The 14,406-nt window shown below is 46.8% G+C and overlaps 1 protein-coding gene across 5 annotated transcripts; it reads left to right on the top strand.

Moving 5' to 3' along the window:
* The first annotated feature begins 2,077 nt into the window (after window positions 1-2,077).
* On the top strand, window positions 2,078-13,771 carry LOC117388295 (tomoregulin-1-like). Of its 5 annotated transcripts, none has more exons than XR_008649154.1 (11): window positions 2,078-2,711; window positions 4,692-4,801; window positions 4,987-5,116; window positions 7,696-7,722; window positions 7,818-7,908; window positions 8,146-8,294; window positions 8,522-8,569; window positions 8,669-8,789; window positions 9,329-9,490; window positions 11,434-11,950; window positions 13,370-13,771. XR_008649154.1 is itself a non-coding variant. In XM_033985809.2 (10 exons), the coding sequence occupies exons 1-10, from the start codon at window positions 2,585-2,587 to the stop codon at window positions 11,516-11,518; spliced, it is 1,050 nt and encodes a 349-aa protein (XP_033841700.1). In that variant the 5' UTR covers window positions 2,078-2,584; the 3' UTR covers window positions 11,519-12,001. The 5 variants fall into 5 exon arrangements, 1 of the variants encoding a protein (XP_033841700.1); XR_008649155.1 differs by lacking the exon at window positions 13,370-13,771 and adding an exon at window positions 13,301-13,322 and having other exon boundaries at window positions 11,434-11,893; XR_008649152.1 differs by lacking the exon at window positions 13,370-13,771 and adding an exon at window positions 12,012-12,273 and having other exon boundaries at window positions 11,434-11,978.
* The last annotated feature ends 635 nt before the right edge of the window (window positions 13,772-14,406 follow it).

Below are 14,406 nucleotides of genomic sequence, written 5' to 3' on the forward strand. Positions count from 1 at the left end.
GCAGTGTTTTATTTGACTGTGTGCTATAATGTCTCTGTTGGTGTAATAGTTCAGCAGAAATAAAGTTTTTCACATCATTCCTGAATTGTATTGCAGCCGAGTGTGAAGTGGCTGGGATGAGAATCAGCTCCTCCAAATCCGAGGCCATGGTTTTCGACCGGAAAAAGGTGGTTTGCCCTCTCCGGGTGGGTGGAGAGTCTCTGCCTCAAGTGGAGGAGTTCAAGTATCTCGAGGTCTTGTTCACGAGTGAGGGACGGATGGAGCATGAGATTGACAGTTGGATCGGTGCAGCATCTGCAGTGATGCGGTCGCTGTATCGGTCCGTTGTGGTGAAGAAGGAGCTGAGCCGGAAGGCGAATTTATCGGCCAATCTACGTTCCTACCCTCATCTATGGTCAAGAGCTCTGGGTAATGACTGAAAGGACAAGATCGCGGATACAAGCGGCTGAAATGGTTTTCCTCCGCAGGGTGGCTGGGGGCTCCCGTAGAGATAGGGTGAGAAGCTCGGTCACACAGGAGCAGCTCAGAGTAGAGCTGCTGCTCCTCCACATTGAGAGGAGTAGCTGAGGTGGCTCGGGCATCTGCTCAAGATGCGTCCTGGACGCCTCCCTAGGGAGGTGTTCCGGGCATGTCCCACCGGGAGGAGGCCCCAGGGAAGACTCAGGACATCCTGGAGGGACTATGTCTCTCGGCTGGCCTGGGAACGCCTTGGGATCCTCCTGGAAGAGCTGGAGGACGTGTGTGTGGAGAGGGAAGACTGGGCCTCCCTGGTCAGGCTGCTGTCTCCGCGAGCCGGCCCCGGATAAAGCGGAAGAAAATGGATGGATAGACCTCATTCCTGAATCTGGCTGTGTGTGACAGGGCCAGAGAAGCTGTTATGATACAGCCTGTGCTTCATGGCTGTGGACATTTCTTATATTGATACATTCCTTCAACACAAGGAGTAACTGCTTTTTGATGAAGCCCCAAAACAAACAACTCTAGTGTTTAACTCTGTAAGTCCATCATTTTCAGGGGATTTTCTTAATTTCACTGATCCTCCTGATGGTGGGAGTAAGTGCACTGATACTTTGCAGTGACATCACACTGGGGGTGCTCTACATTTATGTGTATGGCTGAATGTTCAGCAGTTACCATGGTGACATGATGAACACATTAGCAAACACTGCCAAAGATGTTTTAAGATTGTCTAAAAACTCAAGAAAAAATACTAAATGGATTTAAACAGCACATTTTCTGAGCGTTGATGGTCCTGTTTATGAGTTTGATTTTATACAAAAAGGTGAGAGTGACTCACTGAAAAACTGTTGGCTAATGTTGCTAGCCTGTGACTGTAATGTTATTTGAGAGACTTTAACAGCACAGATGTTGTAGTTGAGCTGATTGAGTGATGACATCATGAGGTGGAGTGTTTACTTTTTTTTTACATGTGCAGGGTTTGTGATGTGATGATGAGGAAACAACATTATAACAGAGATTTAAAAATAGCATAATATGGGCCCTTTAAATAAATCCCACATTTGACCTTTGAACTGCAGATTTGTGCACTGAACCAGGATAAGTTAAAGCTACACTGTGTAACTTTTCTGCTGAAGGGTCTGACACTTGTCTACGTGAAAATGTTATTATTTTGATGTTTAGTTCTATTGTATGGCACTTATCTATCTCCATGGAGACAAGCATCCGGCCAGGTTACAGGTAAGATCAGTGGAGAGGTAGCCCAGCTTGCAGTAAGAATGCTTTTTTCCAAGGTGTTTTTTTTTTTGAGTAATTAAAACAGCAGTGAAATATTCTAATTACGTCTTCATGGAGACAAGCAGGTGGCAGTCCTCAGCCACAAAAGTTCCACAGTGCAGCTTTATGGACAGTTCCACAGTGACTGGCTGATTTCTGCTGCAGTCTGGCGCACGTTTAGGCTCATTCTCTCGCGTTGATCTTGATTAGTCTCATTAACATAAAGAGAATTAAGCTCATTCCGTGGTGTCACGCGCACGGACCTCCCGCTGTGCTCTGTGTCTCCGCTGTGGGCGTGGCCTGTCCGTCACGTGACACGGCCCTTTGTTGATGCGCTTCACTGGAGACGCACAGGACAAAAAAAAGTCCCACCGCGCACCGTCCGACGCACCGACGCGCCCTGCCTCTCTCCCCGGCGCGCCCTCGCTCTCTCTCGGCTCGGGTTCACTCCTCGCCGCGCTGTGCTTCCGGAGCTTCTCGCGGTGGATTTTGGGAGTGTTACGGGGACACAGGGGGCTCGGTGGGGGATGGAGGTCGCTGGGTCCGGCTGAGCACACACGGACTCAGGGAGAAGAACAGGGGGAGTGGGGGTCGGACAGAAGCCCCAGGCCCTGCGCACAGGCTTTGTTTTCCTGACCGAGCTCCGAGCGCCGCTCCTCGGTTTTGTTCCACTCTGATTCCCGGTTCACTGGTAGCTGGGGCTTGACGCCTGATTTCCCGGGACCCAACCGTTTATTGGAGCGGAGTGTTCCTGTGTTTCTGCTCCGTTTTCAGCAGCGCCTCCTCGGCTCATTCATCCACAGCTCGCCCCTCCTCTCCGCGCGTCCTTCGCTTCTTCTCGACCTCCATCATGGCTCCTCCGCTCCGAGGGTCGTGGCTCTCCTGCGGGCTGATGCTGCTGCTTCTACCCGCCGCATGGAGCTCTTTTCCCCGCAGCGGACAGGACTGTGGGCCCGGGAAGGCCTCGGAGTGCACAGGTAAGACCCGGACTGTGCACCTGACGGGGCTTGGAACATCACACTGAACCTAGACCTTATAAATCAGGACCAGGACTAAAGACTAAGAGGGGCTATTCTGAACCGAAACAGAACTGGGGCTCTAATAACAGACCTATTTACATGTAATAACCAGAGAAACAGCGTCTCACGGACTGAACCAGAACAAGAGCAGAACAAATCCAGAACAGCCTGAGTGTTTACAGCGTCCTGCTCAGGGACACAGCAGGTTCTCATTTATTATTCACTCTGCAGAAGTCTTTTGCACCCAAACCAGGTCTGAAACCAGGACTGAGCCAGGGCACTAGGACTAAACCAGGACATTGTGGACCTAACCAGGTCTAAACCAAGGCAGATATGGACTAAAGCAGACTAAAACCAAGACTAAAGTGAATTGTGCGACTAAACCAGACCTAACCAAGGATTTGTCACTAATGCTGATCACTACAGAGAGAACCACAGCAAAAGGATCAGGTCTAAACCAGGACTGAACCAGGACTGGTCCAGGACTTTGTTGGAGTTGGAGAGCAGCCTGTGCTCCAGATGTGACCACTCCTCTGCCCAAGTGCCTCTATTTAGAGATAATTACAGACAAGAGCCACAGCCACGTGCACGAGCACACGGGCATGAGCACACATGCACAAGCAGGACCCACGTGCACGAGCACATCAAACTAAAACATACACAATAATTCTCCAGCGAAGTACTCTTGACCAGGATCCTGGCTCAGATCTGGTCCAGTATGGGTCTATATATAGACGAGTTAGTCCAGTTTCTGATCTGAACTGTCCCAGGATAGACTGTGTTATAATAACAGGCCTAATACAACAGGACTAAACCAGGACTGCACCGCTACACTTAGTTTGTGATGCAGAACCAGTCTGAGGCCTGTCTCAGGTCTGGACCTGGGACAGAACCAGGGCCAAGACTGCTACTGTTTAAAGAGAGACACAATCCTAAACTAAACCAGGACTGAATCTAATCTAAACTAAACCCGGTCTAAAGCAGAACTAAACCTAATCTAAACCAAGTCTTAACCAGGACTAAACCTAATCTAAGCTCAGTCTAAACCAAGATTAAACCAGGACTAAACCCTGTCTTAACCAGGACTAAACCTTATCTAAACCAGAAGTAGACCAGGGCTAAATTAGGACTAAACCTAATCTAAACCCAGTCTTTGGGGTTGGTTGTTTTGTGGTAATTCTCGAGGGGTGTTTCCATGGAGATCGGAGGCGACTGTTAAAACCTCGACCTTCACATTTAAAGCACCACAACAAAACACTCTGAATAGAACTGAATCAGGACTAAACAAGGACTGAACCAGGACTAAACCAAAACTGAACCAGACCTAAACAAGGACTAAACCAGGACTAAACCAAAACTAAATCAGACCTGAACCAGCCAGGACCCAATCAGGACTGAACCAGTTCTAGATCAAGGGGTAAACTCAAATTTGATGAGTCTAATACATTTTTTGGATTTGAAGCATTTTGCAGTTTGGTATTTTTCCCAAATGCATGTCTCAGAGAATATAGCACCTGCATACCCACCACACCGGAAGAAAATTGACAGATTAGTGCTTTAAATCTGAGGTCTGTGTTAGTTTTTATAGTCCTCATTTCCTCCTGGGCTCTGATTGGTTGGTCTGACTGTTGTTACCTCCTGATTGGCTGGTTTGAGGCAGTTGCTTGTCTTCTTTTGCTCTGATTGGTCGACGGTGTGTAATTACAAGGCGGTGGGTCTCTCATTAGTGAATACCACAGCTAAGTCTAAAGACCGCGTTACCCACAATGCCCTCTGGCTGCAACAGCTTTACTACAGCTATTAACAAACCGGGACTGACCCAAAAATAAATCAGGCCTGAACCGAAACTAAACTAAATCAAGACTAAACTATGTCTTAACTGTGTATAAACTAGAACTTAACCGGAACTAAACCAGGTGTAACCCTGTTGTTCTTCAGACCTGTCTCAGAAGAAGAGTGACCTGAGGGTGTGCGACTCAGGGACATGTCGTTTTGGAGGAACCTGTCGTGAGAATGGAGCCGAGATCAAATGTGTCTGTCAGTTCCATGTGAGTAGACCCCACCCCTTCATACACACACACAGATATACACACAGACATACTCACACACATACCCCGTACATGCTACCAACGCTACCTCCCGATCGGCAGCCACACCCGCGTCAGTCTGCCCCAGGGCACAGTGTCATAGTGACATGGCTCTGTTGCCGTAGTAACCGTGCCTCTCTCCTCAGTGCCATAAAAAGTACGTCCCGGTGTGCGGCTCCAACGGCGACACGTATCAGAACGAGTGTTTCCTGCGACGTGCCGCCTGCAAAAAACAACGAGCCATCACCGCAGTGTCCCAGGGAGCCTGCTACCAAGGTGAGACCAGGTTTAGACCGGGTTTGGACCTGACACTGGGTTTAGACCTGAGACTGGGGTTAGACCTGGTTTAGACCTGAGACTGGGGTTAGACCTGACACTGGGTTTAGACCTGAGACTGGGTTTAGACCTGGTTTAGACCCGAGACTGGGTTTTGACCTGGTTTAGACCTGAGAGTGGGTTTAGACCTGGTTTAGACCTGAGACTGGGTTTAGACCTGGTTTAGACCTGAGACTGGGTTTAGACCGAGGTTAGACCTGAGAGTGGGTTTAGACCTGGTTTAGACCTGAGAGTGGGTTTAGACCTAGTTTAGACCTGAGACTGGGTTTAGACCTGGTTTAGACCTGAGAGTGGGTTTAGACCGGAGTTAGACCTGAGACTGGGTTTAGACCGGGATTAGACCTGAGACTGGGTTTAGACCTGGTTTAGACCTGAGAGTGGGTTTAGACCTGGTTTAGACCTGAGAGTGGGTTTAGACCTGGTTTAGACCTGAGACTGGGTTTAGACTGGGTTTAGACCTGAGAGTGTGTTTAGACCGAGGTTAGACCTGAGAGTGGGTTTAGACCTGGTTTAGACCTGAGAGTGGGTTTAGACCTGGTTTAGACCTAAGAGTGGGTTTAGACCGGGGTTTAGACCTGAGACTGGGTTTAGACCGAGGTTAGACCTGAGACTGGGTTTAGACCTGTCACCGGGGTTAGACCTGAGAGTGGGTTTAGACCTGGTTTAGACCCGAGCCTGGGTTTAGACCTGGTTTAGACCTGAGACTGGGTTTAGACCTGGTTTAGACCTGAGACTGGGTTTAGACCGGGGTTTAGACCTGAGACTGGGTTTAGACCGGAGTTAGACCTGAGACTGGGTTTAGACCGGGGTTAGACCTGAGACTGGGTTTAGACCTGGTTTAGACCTGAGAGTGGGTTTAGACCGGAGTTAGACCTGAGAGTGGGTTTAGACCGGAGTTAGACCTGAGACTGGGTTTAGACCGGGGTTAGACCTGAGACTGGGTTTAGACCAGAGTTAGACCTGAGACTGGGTTTAGACCTGGTTTAGACCCGAGCCTGGGTTTAGACCTGGTTTAGACCTGAGACTGGGTTTAGACCTGGTTTAGACCTGAGACTGGGTTTAGACCTGGTTCAGACCTGAGACTGGGTTTAGACCGGGGTTAGACCTGAGACTGGGTTTAGACCGGGTTTAGACCTGAGACTGGGTTTAGACCGGGTTTAGACCTGAGACTGGGTTTAGACCGGGTTTAGACCTGAGACTGGGTTTAGACCAGGTTTAGACCTGAGACTGGGTTTAGACCTGGTTTAGACCTGAGAGTGGGTTTAGACCGGGGTTAGACCTGAGACTGGGTTTAGACCTGGTTTAGACCTGAGACTGGGTTTAGACCTGGTTTAGACCTGAGAGTGGGTTTAGACCTGGTTTAGACCTGAGACTGGGTTTAGACCTGGTTTAGACCTGAGACTGGGTTTAGACCTGGTTTAGACCTGAGAGTGGGTTTAGACCTGGTTTAGACCTGGTTTAGACCTGAGAGTGGGTTTAGACCGGAGTTAGACCTGAGACTGGGTTTAGACCTGGTTTAGACCTAAGACTGGGTTTAGACCTGGTTTAGACCTGAGAGTGGGTTTAGACCTGGTTTAGACCTGGTTTAGACCTGAGAGTGGGTTTAGACCGGGGTTTAGACCTGAGACTGGGTTTAGACCGAGGTTAGACCTGAGACTGGGTTTAGACCTGTCACCGGGGTTAGACCTGAGAGTGGGTTTAGACCTGGTTTAGACCCGAGCCTGGGTTTAGACCTGGTTTAGACCTGAGACTGGGCTTAGACCTGGTTTAGACCTGAGACTGGGTTTAGACCAGGGTTTAGACCTGAGACTGGGTTTAGACCGGAGTTAGACCTGAGACTGGGTTTAGACCGGGTTTAGACCTGAGACTGGGTTTAGACCTGGTTTAGACCTGAGAGTGGGTTTAGACCGGAGTTAGACCTGAGAGTGGGCTTAGACCGGAGTTAGACCTGAGACTGGGTTTAGACCGGAGTTAGACCTGAGACTGGGTTTAGACCTGGTTTAGACCCGAGCCTGGGTTTAGACCTGGTTTAGACCCGAGACTGGGTTTAGACCTGGTATAGACCCGAGACTGGGTTTAGACCGGGTTTAGACCCGAGACTGGGTTTAGACCGGGTTTAGACCCGAGACTGGGTTTAGACCTGGTTTAGACCTGAGACTGGGTTTAGACCAGGTTTAGACCTGAGACTGGGTTTAGACCGGGTTTAGACCTGAGACTGGGTTTAGACCTGGTTTAGACCTGAGAGTGGGTTTAGACCTGGTTTAGACCTGAGACTGGGTTTAGACCGGGGTTAGACCTGAGACTGGGTTTAGACTGGGTTTAGACCTGAGACTGGGTTCAGACCGGGTTTAGACCTGACACTGGGTTTAGACCGAGGTTAGACCTGAGACTGGGTTTAGACCGTGGTTTAGACCTGACACTGGGTTGAGACCGAGGTTAGACCTGAGACTGGGTTTAGACCGGGGATAGTCCTGGTTTAGTCCAGACTTTATAATTGTAACTGTGTCTGTGTTTCTCAGATGGAGGGTCAGGATCTGCAGATGGAGGTGAGACACTTTAGACTTTAAAATATTTTAAATAAATGTTTTTTGGTTTTGTTCAATAAAATCTGTAATGTTTATTTTCATTATTGATTCCACAGACGACGAAGGCTCCGGCCGTGGAAAAAAAGTCTCTAAATGTGGAAACTGCAAATACGGAGCAGAGTGTGACGAAGACTCAGAGGACATGATGTGAGGACTAAACCAGGACTAAACCAGGACTAAACCCAGACTAGACCAGGACTAAAAAATGATAAAAGCAGGACTAGACCAGGACCGAACCAGGACTAAATCAGAACAAAACCAGGGCTGAGCCAGGACTGAACCAGGACTGAACCAGGACTAAACCAGGATTAAACCAGGACTGAACCAGGATTAAACCAGGACTGAAACAGGACTGAACCAGGTCTAAACCCGGTCTCTTTGCAGATGCATGTGTAACATCGTGTGTAACGGACACAATGACAACCCAGTGTGTGGCAGTGATGGAGAGACATACCCGACCCCGTGTCACGTCAGAGAAGCCTCATGCCTCAAACAGACCAAGATCGACATACGCCACGTGGGCCGCTGCTCAGGTCTGAATCAGATGCCCTCCCATGTCCATCTGCGTGAGATGCCCTCCTGTCCTCCTTCTATGTCCCTGTGTGTCTAACCCAGATGCCCTCCCATGTGCCTGTGTCGCTGTGTGTCAGATGCCTAACCCAAATGTTTTTCCTTGGTTCCAAAACATGATAGTGCAGCCCTCTACTAGACAGTATGTGCATTACATCACAATAAAAGTTTTTTTTTTTTTTTTTTTCAGATAAAAACAGAAAAGAAGACAGCTCCAAGGTCAAACCAGATGTTTACGGTAAGTACTGTTATATTCCTGTGTTTCAGATGCCCTCCCATCTTCCTTTATTCATTGTTTTTTTTTTTATTGATTTCTATTTATGTATTTATTTTTTAGCTGTATCTAAACCTGGTGAAGGGGAGGGGCTTGCTGAGAGTCCCACCCCCTGTCCTGAAGACTACGCCCAGTTCTGTGAACACGGCCAATGTGAGATGAGACACAACCTGCCCACCTGCAGGTAAGAAGTAAACCAGGGCTAAAGCAGGACTAAACAAAGACTAAACCAGGGCTGAACTAGGACTAAACCAGGGCTAAAGTAGGACTAAACAAAGACTAAACCAGGACTAAAGCAGGACTAAACAAAGACTAAACCAGGGCTAAAGCAGGACTAAACCAGGGCTAAAGTAGGACTAAACAAAGACTAAACCAGGGCTGAACTAGGACTAAACCAGGGCTAAAGTAGGACTAAACAAAGCCTAAACCAGGGCTGAACTAAGACTAAACCAGGGCTAAAGCAGGACTAAACAAAGACTAAACCAGGGCTAAAGCAGGACTAAACCAGGGCTAAAGTAGGACTAAACAAAGACTAAACCAGGGCTGAACCAGGACTAAACCAGGGCTAAAGTAGGACTAAACAAAGACTAAACCAGGACTAAAGCAGGACTAAACAAAGACTAAATCAGGGCTAAAGCAGGACTAAACAAAGACTAAACCAGGACTAACTCAGAACTAAAATTAGGACTAAACCAGGCCTAACTCCGGTCTCTTCTTCTTCAGGTGTGAAGCGGCGTATGGAGGGCCTCAGTGCGATCAGCTCTTGGACTTTAACATTCTCTACGTCGTCCCTAGTGGCCAAAAGCTGCACTACGTCCTGATCGCTGCCATCATTGGAGCCGTGCAGATCGCTGTCATCGTGGCCGTTGTCATGTGCTTCACCAGGTACTCTCCCCACCAAACTATGTACTCCTGACCAGCAGAGGGTGGATCGCAGGGAGGCAGCAGAGAGCTGGGGCTTCACATAGAACCACTGACATATGACATGGACATAAGTGACATGCACCAATACTGGGTTATATGTAAAATACAGGTTTCCCCTGGCTGTGCCACACGTGTCTTATAACTAACACCCACTGTCATTTATGCACTTCTATCTCCAGTTTTATTTTCTTAGTTGGTGATAGACGTAGGATTCAGCATTGTGTTCTCATTTTGTGCTGCTCTAGTGTGATGTGCGTCTATCCCTCGGAGGTGCCGACAGCATGCAGCGCTTTGTTGTGATGATGTTTATGGCAGGGTCAGCTCCTATTGGGCACTGCAGTTTTTTAATGTGGAAGTCAGCGGACTTGTTTGTTTTATTAAGATGTTTTACATTTTAAATGATGATCTTAAATGATCCTCGGGTGTAAGTATACAGGTATAAATATATAGCACACACAAGCATAATATGCCTGCTTTATCAGTGGTTCTTAAACATTTTACACCAAGTACCATCAGATTTAACTCTGGGCTTTAATGAGCCTAAACCAGGCCTAATGTGAAACAAAACCATGGATAAGTTGCTCTAGATAACGATTAGCCCAAATGAAGACAAATACACCGGTATATTTGCAGTTTGAGTGTTGGCGACCTCACGTACCACCAGAGGGACACTGCATTCAATCACGATTCAACATTTCACCTTTTATACTGGCTTCAATGACACGAAGCAAAGTATCATGGACTATGTAGTTGTATTTGGCCAAAACTCCTTGTCAAAGACTGATCTCCTCAGATCTCAGAAGCAGGTCCAGACCTGGTTAGTACTTGGATGGGAGACTGGTGAGAATACCAGGTACCACAGGAGGGCGCAGTGGCAAACTCTGTCCTCATGTCCTTATGCTGCGTTCAGTTTCTCCTCGGAGGTTGGAACTTTCTGTGTTCCAGTGGCCACATCAGAAAAACAATGCCCTGTAGCGTTGATGTACAATAATGACTTAAAACTAGCAACAAAAATGAAAAAAATGCTCAAATCTGCAGAGGGAAAAATATATTCAAGTATTAACGTGGATATGGATATTACAATCGTATAAAAAATAAGTTATAAATCCCGTCTCAGAGTGAATTTGTGCTTTTGTTGACATCAGCTGCGCCTCATTAGCGTCACGGAGCGTAACAGCCCATTTATAAATGCAGAGGTGAGGGGTCACAGGAGCAGGTGGACAGTACAGAGCATCTAAAGCCTCAATATAACACAAGTATTATTTATATTTTAGCTCTCAGATATCAGACTTTATCGGCACACAGGGAGCAGCCATGTTTGATTTTCTAAATCGGAACTCAGCTTGGGGTTCTGAAATGAGATTCCAAGTGGGAATTCCGAGATTGCAGTGTGTACCTGTGTAAATTTACAAGTCGGAACTCTGAAAATCTGACCTCAGAGGACAAAAGGAATGTAGCATCGCCCTTATGGCTTAGTATGAATGTGGTGTGTGTTGGTGGTTGGAGGGGCTGATGGCGCAGATTGCCAGCCTCGCTTATGTCAGTCTGTCCCAGGGCAGCTGTGGCTACAATGGTATCTCACCACCACTGAGTGTGGAGTGAATGGATAATGCACTAAATTATAAATCTCTGGAAAAGGTTCGAGTTCACAGTCATATTTTCTCTGCTGCACACCCACAATACCTCTCCGGTCTCGGCTGCCCTCCCATGTGTCAAATGCCCTCCCGTGTCTCTGTGTGTCAGATGCCCTCCCGTGTCTCTGTGTGTCAGATGCCCTCCCGTGTCTCTGTGTGTCAGATGCCCTCCCGTGTCTCTGTGTGTCAGATGCCCTCCCGTACTCCTCCTGTGTCCCTGTATGTCAGATGCCCTCCCATTCTTTTAACCCTCAGTCCATCTCTTTTCAGACGGTGTAACAAATCCAAACGTGGACGTCGACAGAAGCAGCACCTCGGCCATTTCCCCTCGGGCACCTCGTCGCGGATGATGTAATGCCCTGCCTGCGGATGATGTCACTTCCTGTCCCTGTGACGTTTTTTACACTCGTGTTTTGGACCACAGACTGACCTCGCGCGGTGCCTGCTTCCCCTCCTCTGATTGGTTCCTTCGAGGCCTTATTTGCTGTTTTTTTTGTTTAGGGCACTGTGGATCTGACCCATGAGACGCAGAGCAAGGACGCCACCGCCGCCATCTTGTTTCTAACGCATTTCAACTCACAACAGTGCAGCTACAGCTAAAGGTTATTCTAACCTAAGGCTAGACCAGGACTAAACCAGGACCAAACCAGCTCTAAATCAGAGATGAACCCAGGGATTCATCCAGGACTTAACCATATCAAAACCACTGACCAAACCCGGACTAAACCAGGTCTAAACCAGGGACAAAACCACTGATTAACCAAGGGATAAAAAGGGACTAAACTAAGTCTACATAAGTTCTTAGTTTAAACAAGGTCTAGGCCAGGACTAAACCAAGTCTAAATCAGGTCTAAACTAGGACCAAACCAGATCTAAACCAGGTCTATATCAGTTCTGAGCTTAAACCAGATGCAAAACAAGGACTACACCAGGACTAAGTCAGGTCTACATCAGTTCTTAGTTTAAACCAGGACTAAACCAAGTCTAAGCCAGGTCTAAAGTAGGACCAAACAAGGTCTAAATCAGTACTAAACCAAGGCAAAACCACTAGGACAAAACCCGGTCTAAACGAGGACTAAACCAAGTATAAGCCAGGTCTAAACTAGTTCTAAACCAGGACTAAACCAGGTCTAGATTGCGTCACCACTTTTTCCTTTTTAAATGCCATATTTAACCCTTTGTGTCCAGGTTCTGAATTCTTGTGTAAATATTTAAACTTTTTGCAGCGTATAAGCCACTGTATTTATTTCTCAATGGAGAATGGATGTTTTTTTTCTTTGTATTCGAGTTTGGACCAATCAGGGACCAGCGTTCACTCACACTCTGCATCTCATGGGGTTATAGTTTAAGTTTTTGTACATTTGTTATGGGAAAAATGCACCGAAAACCAAAATAATGCTGTCTTTTCTACTGTGTATTAATACTATGGTACGAGCTAACCTGTACAGTTACCCATGTGGTTGTAATAATTATCATTTGAATTCTCTTTTTTATGATTTTGTAAGATTTCTGATACAGATGCCATTCCGGTAATGGATTGCAATGTTTTAAGTGTTTTTGACTGAAGCTAATGCTAATTTAAAGATGCCAGATGTGACCAGCGGGGGCAGCAAAGCAATACAACTTTACCATTTCAGAGGTTTCTAAAAAGACACTGAATTTAAAGCTGTGCTGTGAAACTTTTCTGGTAGAGGGTCACAAGCTGGTCTAGTGTTCAACAGCCTGGGCATTAATGTTCTTGAGTATGGCATTAAACTGATGTATCTTGCTGTTTGTATTACTACAGAAGTATCTTGAAGAACCTGCATTCTTATTGTGAGCGGATTTCCACAGATCTGACCTGTAATTTGGCCTGGTGGTGTTACTTGCTTGTCTTCATGGAAATATACAAGTTTAATGCATACTGTGGAACATTTCTGGCAAATGAATTACATCTTCCTGGAGACAAGTAGACAAGTAAACCCTCCAGGAAAAAAGTTACGTAGTGCAGCTTTAAGTAAAATTCAGACCCCCAAATGTACAATGTGGCTCTGTGCTCAGTCTCCCACTGGACCAGGACCAGGACTGAGTCTAAGAACCAGTGGTCGAAGCCTCACAGGCTTCACTCTAAAACTGGACTAAACCAGGACTAAACCAGGGACAAAAGGACTGATTAACCATATAACCATATTAACCATATTAACCTCATTAAAAGGGACTAAACCAGGTCTACATCAGTTCTTAGTTTAAACCTGGTATAAACCCTGCCAAACCCAGGTTTAAACTAGGATAAACCAGGTGTAAACCAGGACTAAACCGGGACTAAACAAAGATCAGCAGAGAGTTCAGAGAAAGATTTTCTAATAATGAAACAGACCCAGACTTTTGCACTCTTTTGTATACTGTGTAAGTGCTGCCCCTGCTGGTCGTGGTTGTAACTGCTGGTATGATATGATGTCTTTGGCTGTTTTTATCCGCGTAGAGAAGCTAGACCTCGATAAGCTGTAGCCGCCGTGCCGCTATCGGACAGGGGCGGGTGCCATGGCGACGGGGCGGGTCACATGTTTACGGTAGATGTGCGTGATGCATGACGTGTCGTTAAGTGCTGTAGATCAATAAACTAAATTATAACCTGTTTTAAATCAGTGATTGTGAGTCTCATTTCAACTGTGGCAGAGTGGTTAGCCCTCCTCTCAGTGAAGAGGTTGTGGGTTAGACTCCTGATCTCTCTGAGTGGAGTGTGCATGTTAGAGCAATAGGCTGTAGATATAAATGGACATAGCTAACCCGCTAGCTGCCATGTTCCATATAGGAAGTGAGCATGTGGGCCAAGTGGTTCCTTTGAGTTCTGGTTGCAACTGACTTCTACTGAAAAACAGTCATTCCTCTCTCTGTAACTGCTGCTGTCAGGCTCGTCATTCTGACCGTATAATGTTTGTATTAATCCACTCTACACAATCCTGGTGTTTTTATTTCAGTATTTTGTCCTTAAATTCAGATATGAACATTAATAATCGACAAATCCGGTCCCTGGTTTTCCCGAGGTCACTTGCTCGCTCCTGATTGGCTTTGGTTTTGTGCTCAGACATGTTGGGGGGACGTGATTAACAGTAAATATCATCTCACCTATTGTAGTTTCAGCTAATTCAGTTCTTTTTGGTCAAACTGTGTTGAAATAAAGCTTAGATTAAAGTCTAACTTGTGTAACAGAGCTTCAGGCAGTGCAGCGTCTTCAGTTGTCATCAACATCAGCTGTAAAATATC

The sequence above is a fragment of the Periophthalmus magnuspinnatus genome, chromosome 20 (assembly GCF_009829125.3).
Source record: "Periophthalmus magnuspinnatus isolate fPerMag1 chromosome 20, fPerMag1.2.pri, whole genome shotgun sequence".
Taxonomy (NCBI): Eukaryota; Metazoa; Chordata; class Actinopteri; order Gobiiformes; family Gobiidae; genus Periophthalmus; species Periophthalmus magnuspinnatus.